This window comes from Pelodiscus sinensis, chromosome 24, assembly GCF_052426305.1.
Source record: "Pelodiscus sinensis isolate ZL-2025 chromosome 24, ASM5242630v1, whole genome shotgun sequence".
NCBI lineage: Eukaryota > Metazoa > Chordata > Testudines > Trionychidae > Pelodiscus > Pelodiscus sinensis.
Window position 1 is genome coordinate 1948007 of NC_143075.1, and position 21439 is coordinate 1969445.

Genomic DNA, 21439 nt, shown 5'->3' on the forward strand with positions numbered 1-21439 from the left:
GCCAACAACTCCTCATCCCCCAGAACTTTATCTTTTTCCTCAACTAAAACTTCACTCTGGCCAGCCACTCCAGACTGCCCCTGAGAAACATTTCTCTGACTTCCGGGCTTTTTCCACCCTGTTTTTGGATTTCAGCCTCACCTTTGAGGCACTAGACAGGCCCCTAAAAGCCTCACTCAGACACACGGCTGTCTGCTACAGGCAAACATTTAGGGTGTGTCTAGATTACAGGGTTCTGTCAACAAAAGTGGACGTTTGTCGAGATAACTAGACCTGCGTCTACACTGCCACTGAGTTCTGTCGACAGAACGTTGACAGAACTCAGCAGTTTTGTTAACAGCTGTAAACCTCATTCTACAAGGAATAACACCTTTTTTCAACAGAAGTCTGTCGCCAGAAGGCTTTATTGCATCTGTACTGTCCTTTGCGTCTACACTGTTATGTCAACAAAGCTGCTTGCTTTGTCGACAGAACTGGATGTAGTCTAGACCCGTGGTCCCCAACACGGTGCCCGCGGGCGCCATTTCAATGTGCCCGCCAGGTGCTCGGGGCTGGCCTGGCCCCGGGCACATGGTGCACGGGCGCTTGCGGGGGGAGCGCGCTTGGCGGGGGGAGCGCTGGGCGCGCAGCACTTGGCGGGAAGGGGTGGGGGGGAGCGCCTGCCCTGGGCGCGCGGCACTCGGCGGGGGGGGGGAGCGCATGCCCTGGGCGCGCGGCACTCGGCGGGAGGGGGGGGGGAGCGCCTGCCCTGGGCGCGCGGCACTTGGCGGGAAGGGGTGGGGGGGGAGCGCCTGCCCTGGGCGCGCGGCACTCGGCGGGAGGGGGGGGGAGCGCCTGCCCTGGGCGCGCGGCACTCGGCCAGGGGGGGAGGGGAGCGCCGGCCCTGGGCGCACAGCCCTTGGAAGGGGCCCTGCCCCCCGGGCGCGCAGCTGGGGGGGGCCCTGCCCCCCGGGCGCGCAAGTGTCCCCGCCCCCTGGCGCCCGGCGGGTAAATGGCCACGCCCCCCTGGCGCCCGACAACCTCAAAAGGTTGGGGACCACTGGTCTAGACACTCTTTGCCAACAGAAGCTTGTCGACAGTATCTGTCGACAAAAGCCTGTAGTCTAGACGTAGCCTAAGAGACTTTTTTTTCAGTTGCAATAAGATTGACTAGCCCCAGAAAACTTCCCAGAGTCGCCTGTACCTCCTTCATAAACCCCATACCTGCTTTGGGACTGTTACAACATCAGACCGATTATAATCACACCACATACCCACACGGTTATAAATCGAACTTTCTTGTGCAAGTAACATGCAAATGAGGCTAAGCGTGGAATATCGCCGAGCATCATTTGCATACCTAATGAGCCACCATTTTTTTCAGAAGAGGCTCTTGCGCAAGAAGGAACGTCTACACTGCTACCCGCGTCAGCTTGCCCTGCCAGGGGCCCTGGCCAGTCCCAGCCCTCGGGGGGCGGCACGTCCCTTGAGGGCGAAGCGAGTGGCCAGCGCTGAGGGCCCTGTGTCCGGGGAGGAGCAGTGGAAGGCGACAGGCACCTTTCTTCCCGTGCGGGAGGGGCGGGCAGCGCCTCTCCCTGAAAACGCCGGTCAGATTGGTGCCTGCCACCCGGAGCAGAGCTGAAGGGATGTGCAGGGCTAGTGCCCCCACCTGGCCCACCCCCCACCATACACAGGGAGCCCCGTCAGGCCCGGGTACATTCAGGGGTGCCCGCTTGCTTTGCGCGTCCCAGCAGAGCGCCCATGGGCCTCGCTGGGTCCCCCGGCCAGGGCTCTGTCTGGGGTTAGTGGCCAGGCGTGCCCTGCTCCGCCTGTGGCGCTGCACGCGCTGGGCCTCCCCCTGCACTCCGTGCGCACGGGCCGGGCCCAGGGACGTGCCTCTTCATTCCCTGCCTGCTCAGCTCACAGGCATTGCTTCCCAATTCAGCCTGCCCTGCCCGCGGCGCTGGGAATGGGCCCTGCTCAGGCCCGGGCCTCGGAGGGCGCCGCTTCCCTTGAGAGTCGAGTGAGCGGCCGGTGCTGCTCTTCCAGCCTCCGCTTGAGCTGGAGCCGGGAGGCTGCTGCTGACGGGTGCCCTGACCGGCCGGCCAAATGCACTGGGGCTCCGTAGCGGTAGGGTCTGAGTGACGTCAGGCATCCCCCGCCCCCGCCCGCCCCCGGCCAGGTCCAGGCCTCCGTCGAGCCGGGTCGGTGCTTTGGCGTCGCTGCTGCCTGGATTGTAACGAGTGGCCAAGGGCGGCTGCGGCAGCGCTACGGACATGGCGCATCAGCGGAGCGTCGCAGTAGGGCTTGTGCTGGGGATTAACCTGTCTGGGGCCAGCCTGCCGGCGGGCTCAGGCCTCCCCCGGGCTTTGTTGTGGGGTGAAATTCTCCCAGCAACAGCACCTGGGTCTGTGCTCCGAGCCTGCCTCCCTGCACCTGCCGGGGCCAGTGCCTAGGGCTGCCAGGTTCCAGTTTCTGCTCGGACTGTCCGTTATTCGGGTCCCCGAATATGTCCAAAAAGTTTTCCGTTAAAAGCATTTTCGGAAAAGCGCGTCTAGATTGGCAGGATGCTTTTCCACAAAAGCACTTTTTGCAGAAAAGCGTCCGTGGCCAATCTAGACGTGGTTTTCTGCAAAAAAGCCCCAATCGCCTTTTTCATGATCGGGGCTTTTTTGTGGAAAACAGTCCTGTGCTGTCTACACTGGCCCTCTTGCGCAAAAGTCTTTCGGAAGAAGACTTCTGCCCAAACGGGAGCAGCATAGTTTTTCCGGAAAAGCACTGATGATTTTACATGAGATGGTCAGTGCTTTTCCGGAAATTCAAGTGGCCAGTGTAGGCAGCTGGCAAGTTTTTCCAGAAAAGCAGATGATTTTTCGGAAAAACTTGCCAGTCTCGACACAGCCTAAAGGTTTATTAACAAAAGAAAGAAAAGGCTGAGAGTGAGGTTAAGGAGAACACGTTACATGCAGCGAATCTCCCAGTTCTCAATGCAGGCTCTTAGCGGAGGTGTTACAAACTGCTCTATTGAAAGTCTCTGGTGCACAGCCTACGTCAGGATGAGTTCTCTGTTGCTCACAAGGCTGCATCTGGAATCAGGAGCAAAATTGAAGATGAAATGGAGTTTGCCTCATGGCATCTTCTATCCAAGCCTGGTCTCTTCCAACCTGGAGCGGGTCGCATGGCCCAGTGACTTATCCCTGTGTCCCAAGTCAGCAGTCAATATTCTGGCTGGTCTGCAGGTCCCAGACACATTCCTCAGGTGCGTATTGGCCTCTGAGAGCCTCGTCCCTGGAGCCTTGCTAATTAGCACAGTCACTGACTGACCATTCCTGGCCCAGTGCTCTCTGACAGAGAATCGTCCCGCGTCGACACAGAGTCCATAGTTATAACGCCACACGCAGACATCGCACAAGTACGAGAGTCACACACATAAAATCAGCAGAACATGAGCTGTCATTTGACACCGCACATGGCCCCCTTTGTACACACTTTTGGGGCAACCCCCCCATGGGTGCAGCAGTGATCTTTAAAATCCAATATCTTGACACCCCGTCCGGTAAACAAACAGGAAATATCGGACATGTGAAATGTCCGGTATTTCCTGTTTCCCTCGGCCGGCAGCCCAGCACGGAGACTTTTCCCTGCCGCGTCTGGCGGGGGAGTGAGGAGCGTGGGGCCCTTTTATTTTTGCTCAACAACTTCGGTCTCCCCCCCCTTTTTTTTTTCCAACAGAATTTTTTCCCAGGGTTTTTTTTTATGGGGGGGAGGGGAGGAGTGTTCAGTATTTTTTGTCAAACCATCTGGCAACCCTACCGGCGCCATGCTCCGCCCAGCCCCCTTTGGCCCGAGTACCGCTTGCCCCATCTCTGCTGGCCTGGGGCTTCCTGGCGCTGCAGTCCTGGCCCGCGCAGCCTGGGAACGGCCCTGGGCATCCGCCATTCCTCCTTCCCTTCTGAGCTGGGCTGCCACCGGCAGGGCTGGGCCACCGTGAAGCTGGTGGCCAGTCTGACCGACCTCGAGGGCTGCGAGGCCTCCGGAGTTGGGTGCTGGCGCCGTGCCAGGATCTGAGGTCGCTGGGCCATTGGCTGAGGTGAGGGGCTGGCTGGTCCCGCGCCGTCCGGGAGCGGCCTGCGAGGAGCCCCTGCCTGGGACGCGGCCATGACAACAGGACCTAGATGCCCAGGGAGGCTCCTCCCTGCCCCAAGGCTGCGCCAGGGAAGGGGTGGCCAGAGCCATCGGCGCCGATGCAGTGCGTGAATTGGGCTGGCGATTCAACCGCCTGCTCCGGTCGCGCTCCAGCTCCTAGGGCTGAGCCTTCCTGGCAGGGCCCGTGCACCCAGCTCTGTCACCTTTGGGTGCTGGCATCCTCCAGGGCCAGTCCTCTGCTGCGGGGCCGGTGGCTGGGAAGTGTGTTCTAGCCAAGGACCTGGGAGCCCCCTGGGATCTCCCCGCCACAAAGATTTCCACTGGGGGGGCTGATTCCTACTGCGTCTTCCAGACCAAACCGCTGCAGCCTCCCCACCCTCTTCCTTGCCTGTTACCTAGCGAACGGCGGCTGCTCAGCCAGCAGCACCAGCAGTTGTCTGGCTTGGGCGATTGCTCGGTGGCTCCTAATTCCTGCCGGGCGGAGGTTCGCGGGCTGGGGGAGATGAAAGGGACGGAGGGAGAAAGGAAGGAGGCCCAGACCGGCTGTTTCCGCCCTCGGAAGGGGCTGCTTCATTATTTACTTAACGAGGACTTTGGCAGCAGGTGAGCGCCGAGTATTTCCTGAGCGCCGCCATGCCTGTGTGCGCTGCGGGCTGGAGTCGGGGCAGGCGCAGCCCAGTCTGGCCAAGTAATGAGACGCCGTCTGCATCTGCTTAGCCGTGCCAGAGCGCAGGCCAAAGCACAGCCCCTCGCCAGCCGCCTCCAGCGCTCGCATCCTGCCGGCCGGCCGGAGGGGTGGAAGGGACTAGTCCACCAGCCTTATGGGATAGTCAACTAGTGCTGCGACCAGTCGCTTCCCCTCCTGCTGCCAGCCAGCAAGCGGGGAGCAGGAGCTGGTGCTGGGGGGAGCTGGCTTAAAAGCCGGTTCCCCTGGCAGTCTCCACGGGGGTAGGAGGGGTAGCGGGAAACAGCGCGACTGGGACTGAAGCCGCCTCTGCTGCGATTCTGCTGTTAGAATGTACAGCCCCAGAGGGGCTCTTGCGCCTTTCCAAAGCAGAAGCCCCCAGGGCCGGTGGGGGGTTCCCCGCTGGGGCTCTTGTACATTTCAAAGGCTGAGGCGCTGCAAGGAGAGCAGGGCCGGTCCCCCGCCGGCTCCGTGCTCCCTGCAGGGCCGGTCCCCCGCCGGCTCCGTGCTCCCTGCAGGGCCGGTCCCCCGCCGGCCCCGGGCTCCCTGCAGGGCCGGTCCCCCGCCGGCTCCGTGCTCCCTGCAGGGCCGGTCCCCCGCCGGCTCCGTGCTCCCTGCAGGGCCGGTCCCCCGCCGGCCCCGGGCTCCCTGCAGGGCCGGTCCCCCGCCGGCTCCGTGCTCCCTGCAGGGCCGGTCCCCCGCCGGCCCCGGGCTCCCTGCAGGGCCGGTCCCCCGCCGGCTCCGTGCTCCCTGCAGGGCCGGTCCCCCGCCGGCTCCGTGCTCCCTGCAGGGCCGGTCCCCCGCCGGCCCCGGGCTCCCTGCAGGGCCGGTCCCCCGCCGGCCCCGGGCTCCCTGCAGGGCCGGTCCCCCGCCGGCTCCGGGCTCCCTGCAGGGCCGGTCCCCCGCCGGCTCCGGGCTCCCTGCAGGGCCGGTCCCCCGCCGGCTCCGTGCTCCCTGCAGGGCCCGTCCCCCGCCTGCCCCGTGCTCCCTGCAGGGCCGGTCCCCCGCCTGCCCCGTGCTCCCTGCAGGGCCGGTCCCCCGCCGGCCCCGTGCTCCCTGCAGGGCCGGTCCCCCGCCGGCCCCGTGCTCCCTGCAGGGCCGGTCCCCCGCCTTCCCCGTGCTCCCTGCAGGGCCGGTCCCCCGCCGGCCCCGTGTTCCCTGCAGGGCCGGTCCCCCGCCTTCCCCGTGCTCCCTGCAGGGCCGGTCCCCCGCCGGCTCCGTGTTCCCTGCAGGGCCGGTCCCCCGCCTGCCCCGTGCTCCCTGCAGGGCCGGTCCCCCGCCGGCCCCGTGCTCCCTGCAGGGCCGGTCCCCCGCCTGCCCCGTGCTCCCTGCAGGGCCGGTCCCCCGCCGGCCCCGTGTTCCCTGCAGGGCCGGTCCCCCGCCTGCCCCGTGCTCCCTGCAGGGCCGGTCCCCCGCCGGCCCCGTGTTCCCTGCAGGGCCGGTCCCCCGCCGGCCCCGTGCTCCCTGCAGGGCCGGTCCCCCGCCGGCCCCGTGCTCCCTGCAGACGCTCCCTGCGGAGTTTCTGCTTTTGAACTGTAGCAAGTGCCCGGCAGGGCCCAGCAGGCTCTTGCTACAGTTCAATGGTGAGGTGCCTTATCAGCTAATCGAATAGTCGGCGGAAATCCCATCAGCTGTTGCATTAGTTATTTCATCTACATTTAATATCCCAGCTGACGGGCTGGCCCAGCAGCGCAGCCCCGGGGTACGAGATCGATGTCCCAGCTGGGGCTAGGAGGACTCAGTGCCCCCCCTTGAGATGGGGGGTGGCTGGGCCCTACAATCCCAGCCCCCCTCCCTAGCCCCTTCTCCCCTGCTTCCTAGACAGACACTACAAGACCGTCCCTTCCAGCCCTGCCCCCAGCCAGGGGCGGCATCCACCTTCCTTTGTCCCTCTCCCTGGGGGGGTAACCGGTCGGACAGGCACCTCCCTGTCCCATCAGCTACTCCGCTGGGCCGTGGTCCAGACAGTAAACAGTGGGGGTCACCCACAGCCCAAGCCCAGCAAATAGCAAGGTACCAACACTACGTCACGGGCTTTCTGACGCGGCACCGCCCGGCGGCTGTGCGGGGGGGCTCTGGCGCGGCACCGCCCGGCGGCTGTGCGGGGGGGCTCTGGCGCGGCACCGCCCGGCGGCTGTGCGGGGGGGCTCTGGCGCGGCACCGCCCGGCGGCTGTGCGGGGGGGCTCTGGCGCGGCACCGCCCGGCGGCTGTGCGGGGGGGCTCTGGCGCGGCACCGCCCGGCGGCTGTGCGGGGGGGCCCTGACACGGCACCGCCCGGCGGCTGTGCGGGGGGGCTCTGACGCGGCACCGCCCGGCGGCTGTGTGGGGGGCTGTGACGCGGCACCGCCCGGCGGCTGTGCGGGGGGCTCTGACACGGCACCGCCCGGCGGCTGTGTGGGGGGGCTCTGACACGGCACCGCCCGGCGGCTGTGTGGGGGGGCTCTGACGCGGCACCGCCCGGCGGCTGTGTGGGGGGGCTCTGACACGGCACCGCCCGGCGGCTGTGTGGGGGGGCTCTGACGCGGCACCGCCCGGCGGCTGTGTGGGGGGCTCTGACGCGGCACCGCCCGGCGGCTGTGCGGGGGGGTTCTGACGCGGCACCGCCCGGCGGCTGTGGGGGGGGGCTCTGACGCGGCACCGCCCGGCGGCTGTGTGGGGGGGTTCTGACGCGGCACCGCCCGGCGGCTGTGCGGGGGGGCTCTGACGCGGCACCGCCCGGCGGCTGTGCGGGGGGGCTCTGACGCGGCACCGCCCGGCGGCTGTGTGGGGGGTTCTGACGCGGCACCGCCCGGCGGCTGTGCGGGGGGGTTCTGACGCGGCACCGCCCGGCGGCTGTGCGGGGGGGCTCTGACGCGGCACCGCCCGGCGGCTGTGGGGGGGGGCTCTGACGCGGCACCGCCCGGCGGCTGTGCGGGGGGGTTCTGACGCGGCACCGCCCGGCGGCTGTGCGGGGGGGCTCTGACGCGGCACCGCCCGGCGGCTGTGCGGGGGGGTTCTGACGCGGCACCGCCCGGCGGCTGTGGGGGGGGGCTTTCTGACGCGGCACCGCCTGGCGGCTGTGCGGGGGGGCTCTGGCGCGGCACCGCCCGGCGGCTGTGCGGGGGGGCTCTGACGCGGCACCGCCCGGCGGCTGTGCGGGGGGGCCCTGACGCGGCACCGCCCGGCGGCTGTGCGGGGGGGCTCTGACGCGGCACCGCCCGGCGGCTGTGCGGGGGGGCCCTGACGCGGCACCGCCCGGCGGCTGTGCGGGGGGCTCTGACGCGGCACCGCCCGGCGGCTGTGTGGGGGGGCTCTGACGCGGCACCGCCCGGCGGCTGTGTGGGGGGGCTCTGACGCGGCACCGCCCGGCGGCTGTGTGGGGGGGCTCTGACGCGGCACCGCCCGGCGGCTGTGGGGGGGGGCTCTGACGCGGCACCGCCCGGCGGCTGTGCGGGGGGGTTCTGACGCGGCACCGCCCGGCGGCTGTGCGGGGGGGTTCTGACGCGGCACCGCCCGGCGGCTGTGCGGGGGGGCTCTGACGCGGCACCGCCCGGCGGCTGTGCGGGGGGGCTCTGACGCGGCACCGCCCGGCGGCTGTGCGGGGGGGCTCTGACGCGGCACCGCCCGGCGGCTGTGCGGGGGGGCTCTGACGCGGCACCGCCCGGCGGCTGTGCGGGGGGGCTCTGACGCGGCACCGCCCGGCGGCTGTGCGGGGGGGCTCTGACGCGGCACCGCCCGGCGGCTGTGCGGGGGGGCTCTGACGCGGCACCGCCCGGCGGCTGTGCGGGGGGGTTCTGACGCGGCACCGCCCGGCGGCTGTGCGGGGGGGGGGGGGGCTCTGACGCGGCACCGCCCGGCGGCTGTGCGGGGGGGTTCTGACGCGGCACCGCCCGGCGGCTGTGCGGGGGGGCTCTGACGCGGCACCGCCCGGCGGCTGTGCGGGGGGCTCTGACGCGGCACCGCCCGGCGGCTGTGCGGGGGGGTTCTGACGCGGCACCGCCCGGCGGCTGTGCGGGGGGGCTCTGACGCGGCACCGCCCGGCGGCTGTGCGGGGGGGCTCTGACGCGGCACCGCCCGGCGGCTGTGCGGGGGGGCCCTGACGCGGCACCGCCCGGCGGCTGTGCGGGGGGGCTCTGACGCGGCACCGCCCGGCGGCTGTGCGGGGGGGCCCTGACGCGGCACCGCCCGGCGGCTGTGCGGGGGGGCTCTGACGCGGCACCGCCCGGCGGCTGTGCGGGGGGGTTCTGACGCGGCACTGCCCGGCGGCTGTGCGGGGGGGCTCTGACCCGGCACCGCCCGGCGGCTGTACGGGATCCGTCCCGGCCTGCTAGCCCCTCGGGGTGACCTGGAGGGGCCGGGGACAGTCTGACTCCCCTGTGCTCCCAGGAGCTGATGGGCCTAGCATGTGGCATTGGGAAACGTGGCCGTTTGAGGCCCATGCAGCCCCGAGTCTCAGCCCCGAGCAGTCTGCAGCTGGGCTGGGACGCTGGCTGCCCCGGGGGTCTGGCCTTGCTGCGCTGGAGCCCTGTGTGCAGAGAGGGGCAGGGGCTGGGGGCAGGGGTGAGTGTGGGGCGGCTGGAGCACCTGGCTGTGCAGCCTCCCTCCCAGCCCGAGACCTGCTGAGCATGTTTCCGAGCCCTGGTCAGCGTCCCAGAGGGACCCGGCGGCTGGGGGTGGAGGAGCAGGGACTCAGGCACGGCCAGGATGAGATCTCTCGGGGGCGGGGCGAGGGCCAGCCCTGCCTGACGCAGGAGCCAAGCGGAGGGTGGGGCAGGCGGCAGGGCACCGGGCCGGGGCTAACGGGGGCACAGCCGATGGGCGCCGAGCCGCCGGGCCCTACCCAGGGCTTTCTGGAAGCCCAGCAGGGAGCCCCGTGCGTCTGCTGGAAGCTGCTCCCAGCCTGGCTCGTGGCAGGCTCAGCCCGGCACTGGGCGGGGGGACGAGGAGGGGGCACCAGAGAGCGCGGGGCGCCTGGGCCGGCCCTGGGGAGCTGGCGCTCAGAGCAGACGGGCGGGGCTGCAGCAAGTCGGTCCTGCGGAGCAGCTGGGCTGCGGCCTGGCGCTGTCCGAGGGCTGGGCTAGCGGCCTTTTACACGCTCTCTCCTCCGGATCTTGGCTCGTTCGGGCGCAGGGCTGCAGCCAGAGGCTCTGAATCGGGACTGGGTGGTGCCGCCAGGGCCCAGCCCGGGAGCAGCCTGCCAGCCCTGCACCATGCAGCTCAGCTTTGGGCACGTGGGTTCCCTGGGCCGGCGGGGGAGGCTGGGGCTGGCACAGGCTGCACCTGGTTAGCTGAGCTCTCCCACCCCGTGGGCTCTGTGCCGGGCTCAGCCCTGTCCCCCGTTACAGCTGCCCAGCCTGGGGGCTCACGTGCGGTCTGGGGGCACTTTCTGGGCCACCTTAGGAGCGCCAAAGCTCCTGAGCGCCGCATGCCGGAGCCGCTGCCCCAGCCGTTTCCGCAGGCTCCAGCGTCGCCGCACGGCGGGGAGCGGCTCTTCACAACGTAGGCTCATTTCCATGGCCCAGCCCCACGAGGCAAAGTGCTTGGGCCGTTCCCCACCCCCGCGAGCCTCCCCGCCTGCCATGCCCCGGATGTGGGGCCTGGGGGGGGCGACTTTATGGGCCTCTCTGCTCAGCCAGCTCAGCTGCGGCTCCCTGCTTCCCACGCTCCCTGCGGGGCCTGCGGGTCGCTTGCTCCGAGCTGGGAGGGAGGGAGACGCGTCCAGCTCTTCCCACGCGGGGCCCTGGCTCCACTGCCTGAGGCACTTCCCCCTGCCGGGGGCTGGCGAGCTGGGCTCCGCTGGAACTCGTGTGTGAGCTCGGTCTGCTCTCGGCCTGCTCGTAAAGCCGTCTGCCCCGCGGGAACCAGGGACCTGGGATTCCCAGCCAGCGCCTCCCCCCCCCCCCCCCCCACACACACACAGCTCTGTCCCCGCGGGAACCGGGGGGGGATTCCCAGCCGGGCCCCACCCCCACCCCCCGAGAGCTCTGTCCCCACGGGAACCGGGGAGCTGGGATTCCCAGCCAGCGCCTCCCCCCCACCCCCCGAGAGCTCTGTCCCCGCGGGAACCGGGGGGGGATTCCCAGCCGGGCCCCACCCCCACCCCCACCCCCCGAGAGCTCTGTCCCCACGGGAACCGGGGAGCTGGGATTCCCAGCCAGCGCCTCCCCCCCACCCCCCGAGAGCTCTGTCCCCGCGGGAACCGGGGGGGGATTCCCAGCCGGGCCCCACCCCCACCCCCACCCCCACCCCCCGAGAGCTCTGTCCCCACGGGAACCGGGGAGCTGGGATTCCCAGCCAGCGCCTCCCCCCCACCCCCCGAGAGCTCTGTCCCCGCGGGAACCGGGGGGGGATTCCCAGCCGGGCCCCACCCCCACCCCCACCCCCCGAGAGCTCTGTCCCCACGGGAACCGGGGAGCTGGGATTCCCAGCCAGCGCCTCCCCCCACCCCCCCAGAGCTCTGTCCCTGCGGGAACCGGGGAGTTGGGATTCCCAGCCAGCGCCTCCCCCCCCGCCCCCAGAGCTCTGTCCCTGCGGGAACCGGGGGGGGATTCCCAGCTGGCCCCACCCCCACCCCCCAGAGCTCTGTCCCCACGGGAACCGGGGGGGGGATTCCCAGCTGGCCCCACCCCCACTCCCACCCCCACCCCCACCCCCCCAGAGCTCTGTCCCTGCGGGAACCGGGGGGGGATTCCCAGCTGGCCCCACCCCCACCCCCACCCCCCAGAGCTCTGTCCCCGCGGGAACCGGGGGGGGATTCCCAGCTGGCCCCACCCCCACCCCCACCCCCACCCCCCCAGAGCTCTGTCCATGTAGGAGCAGCTCTTGCTGGGTTTTCGATGAGCCCCATGGCGAAGCTGCCGCTGTTCCCAGGGAGCCCTGCGGGCACGTGGCCCTGTGGCCTGGGGCTGGCTGGCTCCAAGGACAGTGACCGGGGGGGGGGGCGGCTCTAGTCCAGCTTGGGGGCCGGAATGCTGGCGCCGCACTGCCCATTGGCCGTCCCGTCCCCCGCTCTGCCACGGCTAACCTCCCCCTCCCCCTCCTCCCCCTCCCCCTCCAGGCGATCCGACCTTGACCGAGGATGAGGCTCGGCGCTGCCAAAATCCCGGCTGCGTTGCCCACAGGAGGGCTCTCAAGGTACCACGGCTGGGGGCCCTGGGGACGGGGGGGCCCTGGGGGGCCCGGGGGGGCCCTGGGGGGCCCGGGGGATGGGGGGGCCCTGGGGACGGGGGGCCCTGGGAGGCAGGGATATTTCTAGCTCACGGGGGTGACGGACACGGCTGGCACCTGTTCCTGCCCCCGGGCGCGGGGAGCCACAGGCCGTCTGGGGAGGTGGGCTGAGGTGGGCGCTGTGCGCGTGGCCAGCACTCGGGTTCCCGGAGCCGTGGCACCACCGCCGTGGTGTCTGGCTGAACAGCTCCCAAGGGCGAGCCGGGCTCGAGGCTTCTCCCTGGAGTTAGGGCTGCCAGACCCTGCGGTGGGTTCCCACAGCGCTCGTGCGCTCGGCAGCGTGAGGGAGGGTCGTGTCTGTCTCGCCAGCCAGCCAGGGAGCCAAGAGAAGCCCGGGCCCAGCTGGAGGGGGTCTCCCTTTCCCACCCCCTCCCGGCCTTGCAAATCAAGGTTCCATCGCGTCCCGTGCTTCTCCCCTGGGGCCGCTGCCCACAGAACGGCACAGGAGCCGGGCGCTGGCCGCTGGCAAATGAGTCATTTCAAACTGGTTGCAGGGGCTTGATGGCTCCTCTGGCTGGAGCCGGCCGAGCAGAGACTGTTCCTGCCGGGGCAGGCAGCCTGTTCCCTTTGCTTTCGCTTTTAAGGGGCCGTCTCCAAAATTCCTGATGGAGCTTTGTGATCCCATGAGAGTAGCTGGGTCTGAGGGCAGAGCCAGGGCTCCCAGAGAATGTGGGCAGGATGTCTGGGTGTCTGGCTGGTGAGTCTTGCCCACATGCTCAGGGTTTAGCTGGTCGCCATATTTGGGGTCGGGAAGGAATTTTCCTCCAGGGTAGATTGGCAGAGGCCCTGGAGGTTTTTCGCCTTCCTCTGTAGCATGGGGCACAGATCACAGCTGGAGGATTCTCTGCATGTTGGGGCCTTCAAAGTATTTGAAGGCTTCAATATCTGAGACATAGGTGAGAGGATTATTCTAGGAGGGGTGGGCGAGATTCTGTGGCCTGCACTGTGCAGGGGGTCAGACTAGATGATCAAAATGGTCCCTTCTGACCTTAACGTCTATGAGTCTATGAGTCTGAGCCTTGCAAATCCGTGGCTGTCTGCACACTTTCTATCCACGGCTGTCCACGTGCTTTATATCTGTGGGCAGCCGCATCTGTGGTTTCTCCATTCTGTTTTATTCAGCTCTTGTGGAATGTTTCATTTGCTGATATCGGGCACTTTGTAACTGACATTTTGCTTTATCCAATCTCAAACCCTTTGGATACATTCACTTAAAACACTGTGAAAATGTGGAAAATGAAAAACGAGTCTAGCAACAACGTGGACTTTTTCCCACCGTGTTTTCCCCATTTTTTCAGCCTCTCTTCTCTGCTGGGACAGGCCGTGGCCAAGGAGACAGGCTCCGGGGGCAGTAGGCTGCTGAGGGGCTGGGCGCCAGGAGGCGCTGAGGGCGTCTGGGGGTGCGTCTAGATTACACCTCTCTGTCGACAGAGAGATGTAGATTAGGCAAATCAAAATTGCTAATGAAGCCGGCATTTAAATATCCCACGCCTCATTAGCATAAACATGGCCGCTGCTTTTTTTTTAAACTGTTTTTTTTTTTTTAAAAAGAAACCCCACAGTCTAGATGTGGATCTGTCAAAAATAAACCCTTTCCCGACAGATCCTGTATTCCTCAAAAAATGAGGCTTACAGGATCTGTCGATCACAGCTGTATTTCGAAAAAAGCCGTTTTGAAAAAAAGCGGTGGCCATGTTTATGCTAATGAGGCGTGGGATATTTAAATCCTGGCTTCATTAGCAATTTTGACGTGCTTGATTTGCATCCCTCTGTCGACAGCCGTAGCCTGGGTGCTGGCTGGGTGGGTGCGTGTGCCACGCCCAGGGCTGTGGAGCGTGGCCCTCCGTGCGCCTGGCAGGGGGAGCCGGAGTCTGCAGAGCACTCGCTAGGCAGACGGCTGCAGGGACCGGGGTGCAACCCTGCCTTTGGCCGTTCGTAACTCTCGCGGGTGGGGCCAGAGGGGCTTGGCAGCAGCGACTCATTCCTGCACTTCCTTTCTGGCCCCTTGAAGTCCCGCTCGGCCAGAGAGGCAGCCAGCAGCCAGCCCCTCCCCAGGAGCCGGTTAGCTGGAAGCATTAAGCCAGCTCTTGGCTGGGGCCCAGGCTGCTGAGGCCGCCGCCCGCCTTCCCGCACCTTGCCTTGGAGGCAGGGGCCAGGCAGGGGCCAGCAGGCCGGGTGCAAAGTGCAGCCCCTCGTGAGGCGCAGGACGCAGCCAGCCCCGTCCCCCAGCTCGCGGCGCGTTCGCACTGGAACCGGCCAGCAGGCCAGGTGCGGGGCCAGGGCAGCGTGAGCAGCCCCGTGTCGTGCCGCTGACAGCCGGGTGCAGACCGCGCCTGGGGAGCGCGAGCCTGGCGCCCCCCTTCCAGCGCGGACGTTACAGGACAGGAGGCGCTGGGACGACGCTGCCGTCCTCCCTGGGGCCCAGAGGGGCTGGCCCGGCTGCTGCTCTGTCTGGGGCCGGGCGGCCGCTCTGCCGTGCGAAGTGCCCCGAGGAGCAGGCCTGCGCGCTCTTGGCTGCTCGTGGTCCCTTCCTCCCACGCGCCGGGGCGACAGCCTGGAGCAGCGCTCTGCGCGGGAGCACTGCCCCCTCCAGCCCGCAGACCCCTGCCTCTCGCGCCTCCCCTGCGGGAGTGGGGGGCTGCCCAGGGCAGAGTTCGAAGGCCCCGGGCCCGTCGGCCCCTCCCTCGGCGCACGGTTTGGGTCAGCCCGCTAGCCCCTCCGCAGGAGCGTTTTCCGGCGCGCCGCAGGGGCATGGCAGTGTGGGGAAACGGGTCCCTGCTCTGGGGATGCAGGCCCCCGACCCCCTGGCAGGGGGCTTGTGGGCAGCAGCGCTGGGGTGAGCGTTGTGGCTGAGCAGCGGGCAGGGGAGCGAGGCCTGGTCGTGCCCTCCGTGGTATAGCAGTGCGGCCACGTTCCCGGGCTCGGGCGGGTTATTGACTAGGGATGTGGACGAGTTGCTCCCCCACGGCTGCCTCTCTCAAGGGGGGCCAAGAGGAGGGGGCTTCAAAGCGGCAGCTGGGGACCCCGGGCTCCACGCGGCACTGCCGCTCTGAAACGCTCAGAGCACGGGCCAGCGGGCGCTGCCTGAGTGACCCCGGCCCGTGCTCCCGCAGCGCTTCCGCCTTTGAAGAGCAGGAACAGCCCACAGCAGAGGCGCCTGGCGACCAGTCGATGCAAATGGCCTTGGCTCTTCCATTAGCCACGTCATCAAATCTAACATCCCTGCTGTCGCCACGGCCCCGGGCCTCTGGCTCTGTGGCCGCCATGGAAACCAGCCAGGCTGGAGCCTGTTCCCAGTCCCAGGAGAGCTGCCTGGGAACGCGCCGGGGTGCGGAGCTCCCTGCCCGGCCCGTGCGGGGAGCAGTGCCCGGGCCACAGGCGACCGGCCAGGCCCCATGGGGCCACTGAGCGCCAGGCCCCTTCCTCGGGCTGGCTGGAGCGTTCCCAAGAGGCTGCTGCCAAGGAGACGGACAATGAGCTAATGCTCCTCTCAGGCGTGTGCTGGAAGCCTGCCTTTATCCTGACAGTGCCCGGCCCAGCGGGCTGCCAGCGCCCCAGCCAGGGCGGAGATCAGGCCAGGCCGGGCAGGGTCCTGGGACAGGCGCTGGGTGCCGTGTCTGTGCTCCCGCCTGAGCCCGGGGAGATGCCTGGGCAGCAGCCCCTGGAGGGCAGGCAGGCGTGCGAGAGCTCCGCCGGAGCCCAGCTGGGATTTCATCCCCCCCGGCAGCTGTTCCTGAGCCGATAGAGTTCAAGCTAATCCAATTGGGCCTGTTCAGCCGGGTTAGCTGCGGAAGGGGATCAGCTGCGTGTTGCCGCGGGCTGCGAAGGAGGGACGTCCGGGAGGGGGGTACCCCTGGACACCAGCCACGGGGTGCAGGACTCTGCTCCACGGTATCACACTGCCCCCCGCGGTGCTGGCACTACGGTGCGGGGCGCCCTGCCGCAGCCCCTGGCTCGAAGCAGCAACAACCTCCCCATGCCGGGGTTCCCCGCTGTGCCACCTGTACCAGCCCCCCTGGCCCCCGCCAGCTGGCACCCGTTCGCCAGAGTGTCCTGGCAGCCGAAAGCAGCCCCATGTCCGTGCCCCCACCGGCGCGTGGAGATGCAGGGCCCGGGCTGGGAGCCGGGAGAGCGGCCGATGGGCTCTCTGTGGCCTGTGGAGGCCTGTTGCTTTCCCCATTTGTGTCCCGTTCCTCTGGCGGGATTCCCGTGGCCGTGCCGGGCTCTGTGCCCAGTGGGGAGAAGGAAAGGGGCGTCAGAGGGTGGCGCCTGGGAGTGAAAAGCCCCCAAACCCAGCACCAGCCTTGGAGCCAGCCGCACCCTGCCCCGGGGTCTGTCACGCCTGCCCCACGCCTCCGGAAAGTCTCCGGGAGTTTTCAGCCCCGTGTGCGAGGTGCAGCCACATGGAGGCAGGGCCCCAGAGCTGCGGGCCAGGAGAGGCAGGGGCTGCAGGGCTGGGCCTGGCTCCCTGGCCGCTCCCAGGCAGCCTGTGCGGTGCAGGGCCGCGGCCAAGGGCGGCAGCGGGCACGACCCGAGCACGTGTCCTCCCCATTGCAGTTCTCCCCACGTGTCTGGGACGTGTGACCGTCCTGGCTCTGGGCGCCGGGGCATGCTGGGAGCCGGAGCTAGCGGGGGTGTCTGGCACAGAGCGGCGAGGGCTCGGCAGCTCTGCCATCGCTTGGGGGCTCGTTCGGGGGAGCGGTCGCCGGTCCCAGCCTGGCGGGCAGGGCTGGGCTCCCTGAGCCTGTCGCTGATTGAATGGTTCACTTGCTGGCACATGGGAGTTACGGACCCCGCAGCCGGGTGGGGCCGGCCCGGCCACTCCTCTGTCTCCACCTGCCCAGCCCAGAAATAGGTCTGCCAGGAGCTCTCCTCTTACTCTAATTGCTCCTTAATGTAAAGCTTGAGTGGATTGAGGGCTCTTATCTCTGCTCATCAAGCAGCTGGCTTGGTTCAGGGACTTGCTCTGGAGCGCTGGGCCCCTGCGCTGAGTCCGCAGGCAGCTGCACTCTGCCGGCCTTCCAGGCGCTGGCTCTTCCCCGGCCGTGGCCCAGGTAAGCGGGGCAGGTTTCATCAGCCTGGCGGATGCTTCCCGCCAACCCGCAGCACTTGCTCCTGCTGGGCACGAGCGCCGCCCCCGGGGCTCCACGTCCAAATCGCCTGGGGCCGCGGAGGGATTGTGGGCGGCCGCCCCCGAAGGCGACGGGCGAGTTGGCTGCTCAGACAATGAAGAGCCAGGCCTGGGAGCGGCGGGCACTGGGCTGGCTCTCCCGTGCGCTGGCTCCTGGCCCGGGCGGTGGGAATTCTCCCCCCACAAGGGAGATTGTTGTTTAGTCTTAGCGGCTGGGCAGCGCCACTAGGAGCTCTGCTTCCAGACAGGCGGCGGAGCGGCTCGGTCGCTGGGCTTGGCTGCGTGGCTTGCGAGGGGCCAGGCGAGCCGAACGGCTCCGGGCGCCGATCTCTGAGGTTTGCACTCCCAGCATGTGGACGAGGGCCCGGTGGTCCTGGCCTTTCGCGCCCCAGCATTTGCTTCAGACCCCTCTGTCCTCGCCCCAGCCTCCAGGGCTGGCCTGGCTGTTTCTGCGCGTGGAGCCCCAGGCTGGGAAACGAGAGGATGGATGGCCCAATGGTTAGGGGGAGAACTTGGCCTTGCAGACTATGTTCAATTCCTGGCTGCGCCACGGACTTGGCGCAGTTCGGCTTGTCTGTGCCTCAGTTTCCCAGCTGCATAATGGGGATATCAGGGCTTCCCCCCACGCTGGGTCTGAGGGGCTCAGGTACTCCGGAATGGGAGCCACGGGCAGACCCACGCTCGGCTCGCCGCTCTGTGCCGGGTGAGTGCTGCATCGGCGGGGCTCAGGAGGGGATGTAGGTGCGACCAGAGCGGGCTGTGACTGGACAGCGCTGCGCTTGGATCTGGCGGTCGGCGCACAGTGCGGGACGCCCCTCGCTCGGCCCAGCCCCGCTCCGCCGCACAGCCTTTGCCCACAGGAGGCTGCGAATCAGCCCCCAAAGCAGCCGGCCACAGGGAGCAGGCGGCTCTTCTCTGGCCGAGGGTGGTGCCCGGGGGTGATGGCAGCATTGGGGTGTTGGGCCGGCAGGCCGGGTTCTGTCAGTCACCAGCTGCTGTGTCTGTCCCGGGGCGGCCGGAGGCCCGATGGTGCGTGGCCCAGCAGCAGGCAAAGGCTCTGGGACAGGTCTGCTCGGGCTGCGGGCTGGGGCGGGAAGTGGTGCCCGGGGCGGGAGGCGCTGGCGTCTGGGCTGCCATGCTCTCCTAGGGGGTCTCCGCTCCGGGGTGGGGACGTGGGTTGGATCCTGTAGCTCAGCGTTTCCCAAACTGTGGGCTGTGGGCCGGGGGCCTGGCTTTCCCAGCCCTTCAGTGCGGCAGGATCCGGCCCGGGCCCGGCTGCAGGGAGCCCCTTCGGGACACTTCCCCCCAGATAGCGGCTGCAGCGCGATGGGGCGTGAGCCTGACTCCTGCTCCCTGGGCCTGGGTCAGTCCCGGGGCCTCTGGGCTCATGTGGCGCTGCCTGCCCCAGGCCCGTCCCCCGTCCCGCTGCTTCCTGCTCCGTGGGGTGATGGGCCTGGCAGCTGTTAAGCCCGGGAGCGGTGCTGAGGGTTTCCGCTGGGGGCTGCAGCTCCTGCCTCTCCCAGGCTCCCGCAGGGGGTGGCAGGGGCCCGGGGCCCATCTGGGACATGGGCCATGGTCCGGAGAGGGGGAGCCCAGCCTTGTGGCTGAGTGCAGGGCTGGGAGCTGGGGGCTTTGGCTGCCGCCTGGAGACCAGGCCGTTGTGCCATGGGGCTAGGGGCAGGGAGCTGTGCGCTCGGGCAGCGGGACGTGCCGGGTCGAGCTGCCATTCCGCCTGGAGGGGCCTTGGCTGGTGCGTCCCCTGCTGGCCAGTGGGGCCCAGCGGCTCCTGGCTGGCCAGGCTGGAGGGCGTGGAGCCGGGAAATCGAGGCGCCAGGCCCCTGCAGAGCTGGGGGCAGCTCTGGAGCGTGTTGCCCGGCTCGGTGTCCCTAAAGCCCCAGGTCCCGGAGTGAGGAGTTTGTAACGACCCGCCCTGTCTTCTCCACCGGCCCTCGGGGGGCTGGGCACAGGGGGGTCGGGGCTGCGGCTGCTCCGAGCTGCCCTGCGCCGCCTCCCCCGGCCTGCGGCTCTTCCCGTTCCCGCAGGCAGACGCTGCTGGAGGAATGGTACATTCCAGCTGGCTGCCTCTTCCCGGGCGGAGGTGGTAGATTCCGGCCGTGCTGTTCGCATGGCTTTGTCCCTGCCGGCCGCCGGGCTGCGTGGGACGGGGGGCTGCAGGGGGGTGCAGCGCTCGCCCCGGGCGAGGGGGCCCCTGGGGCTGAGGCCCCGCCTGTGCCTGCCCCCCCAGCTCGGCGCTGCACAGCACAGCGCTGGCATGAGGCAGAGCGCGAGTGGCGCACAGGCCGGAGCAGCCCCCCTGGGACCCCCGTGGATCGGTGAGTCTCCGGTCTTGCTCCGGCATCTCAGGGCTGGAGCAGGGGCTCCCGGGGGTCCCCGTGGCTGGTGCGTGGGAAGGGCAGAGAGCGGGTCGCGGGCGTTCCTAAGGCAGCCGGCAGCACGCAGGGGACCTCCCGGCTCTCTGGCTCTTCTGACATGCGGCAGCCCCTGTCCCCGGGCTCAGGGCCAATGCCCCGTCCCCCGGCGGGGAGCCCGGCTGGGCGAGAGCTGACGCTAGACGCTGTGCCGGAGGGTGAAGCAGGCTCAGTCGAGCGGCTTCAGGGCAGCCACCAGCTGAGCTGCTGTCTCGGTGGCTTCTCTCGCCGGCGCCCAGAGCTGGACTCCAGGCTGTGCAGAGAACAGGGCAGCAGCCAGCGACGGCCAGCGAGCGGGGCAGCAGGCCGGCTTCAGGAGCTGCATTGCCGCAGGGCACCCAGGCTGCCCCTTCCTCTCCACAGCCATGCCAGGCTAATCAGCAACAACTCCAAGGGCCTGCGGCTGGCAGGGACAAGCTCCAGCCGGCTCCTTGTTCTTCTAACTTGTGGTGGCGCTTGGGTTTACCAGGCAGGCCGACTCCGGCGCAGGCAGGCGGGCATGCCAGGGTGTTCTCAGTGAGGTGGCCGGAGGGGCCTGTGGCCCAGTGTGTGTCACAGCTGAGCCGTAGCCCTGGTGCCCTCCAGACACAAACCGTACAGCTCCGCCCTGCTCCCATGGGCATGGCTGGACCCCTGGCTGGACCCCCTGCGGCCTAGGCAGCGGGTGTGTGCTGGGCAATTGCGCTCTCCTGGAACAAGCGCATGCAGAGACCGGTTCATTGGGAAGGCAGCTAGCGGGAAAGAACCCGTCTGCAAGGCCCCCAGCTGCCTGGCCCAGCCCCTGACTCCCCAGGGGCCTCTGGCGGGGTGCGTGGTTCGCAGGCCGCGCTGCCATTAGCAAGGCGTGCTGTGTGCGGGCGGAGGGAGGTGTGAGGGACCCGGCCGTGTCTGGGCACAGCTGAGGGCGTCCACTCAGGGCGAATTGCTCAAATTCGGGGCTCTCTATAGCCCCCAGACTGGAGACCTTCCCAAACAGGCCACAAACCAGTCTCACAGAGCGCTTCAGCTGCCTGCCTGAAGCCTCCCGAGCAAAACCCCTCTGACACCCCAGCAATATCCGTGCCCCAGATGGCCCCGGGCCTCATACACAGGTGGGGGGTCCTAGCACCCAATCCCACCTACCCCGAACAAGTTCTGTCCGGTTCCAGGAAACCAGCCACAGATCCCTGGTCAATTTACCCTCTGGACCTTACCCACAAATCACGCTGGGCCAGTCCTTTAGAATCTAAAATCTGAAGGTTTATTACTGCTAGAAAGAAAAGCAGGAGAGTGAGGTTGCTAAAGTATCATACGTTACATGCACCGAATCTCCCAGTCCTCGATGCAGGCTTGCAGCAGAGATGTTATAACTGCTGGCTTAAAAATCCTTGTCCAGATGGGTCCACAGTTCTTTCTGGCTCTTCGTTCCCTGCAGTCCTGCATCTGGGATGAAGGGCTGAGCTGAGCACCAAATGGAGGATGCCACATGGCCCCTATATCCCTCCTTCCTGGTCTCTTCTTGGCTGCAGCAGGTCACCTGCCTAGTGGCCTAACCCTGTGTCCCCTGCTGGTAGCTCTTAGGTATCAGTCCCCATTCTTGAGGTGTGTCCTTGCCCTATAGAGGGCCGTTGTTCCATGGAGACTTGCTCGTTAGCATGTCCATAGGCTGAGCATTCTTCGTCTATTGCTCAGCCACAAAGAGAAGGTTCCAATATTGACACAGAGTCCATATTGATAATGTCACACCCAGACAGTGTACAGGTCTGTGAAGAGCACGTACAGAATCAGAAGCAAGTAAGCTTTCATTTGACACCTCACATGACCCCCTTTGTACCACTTCTGGGGACCCCCCATGGGTGCAGCAGTGATCTGGTTGCTTCCCT

The 21439-nt window shown here is 68.0% G+C and overlaps 1 protein-coding gene across 6 annotated transcripts in view; it reads left to right on the top strand.

Moving 5' to 3' along the window:
* The window catches only part of PLEKHG5 (pleckstrin homology and RhoGEF domain containing G5), a 90139-nt gene that overhangs the window by 24975 nt on the left and 43725 nt on the right, over positions 1 to 21439 (top strand). For 3 of the 6 annotated variants that reach the window (XM_075906547.2, XM_075906555.2, XM_075906545.2), the window contains exon 2: positions 11848 to 11924. The exons of 1 other annotated variant lie outside the window; for it this stretch is intronic. In XM_075906547.2, the coding sequence (XP_075762662.2) occupies positions 11848 to 11924 (77 nt within the window). Of the gene's footprint in view, positions 1 to 10442; positions 10600 to 11847; positions 11925 to 19224; positions 19482 to 21439 lie in introns of those variants that run through there. 2 more of the 6 variants (XM_075906551.2, XM_075906549.2) reach the window with 2 other exon arrangements.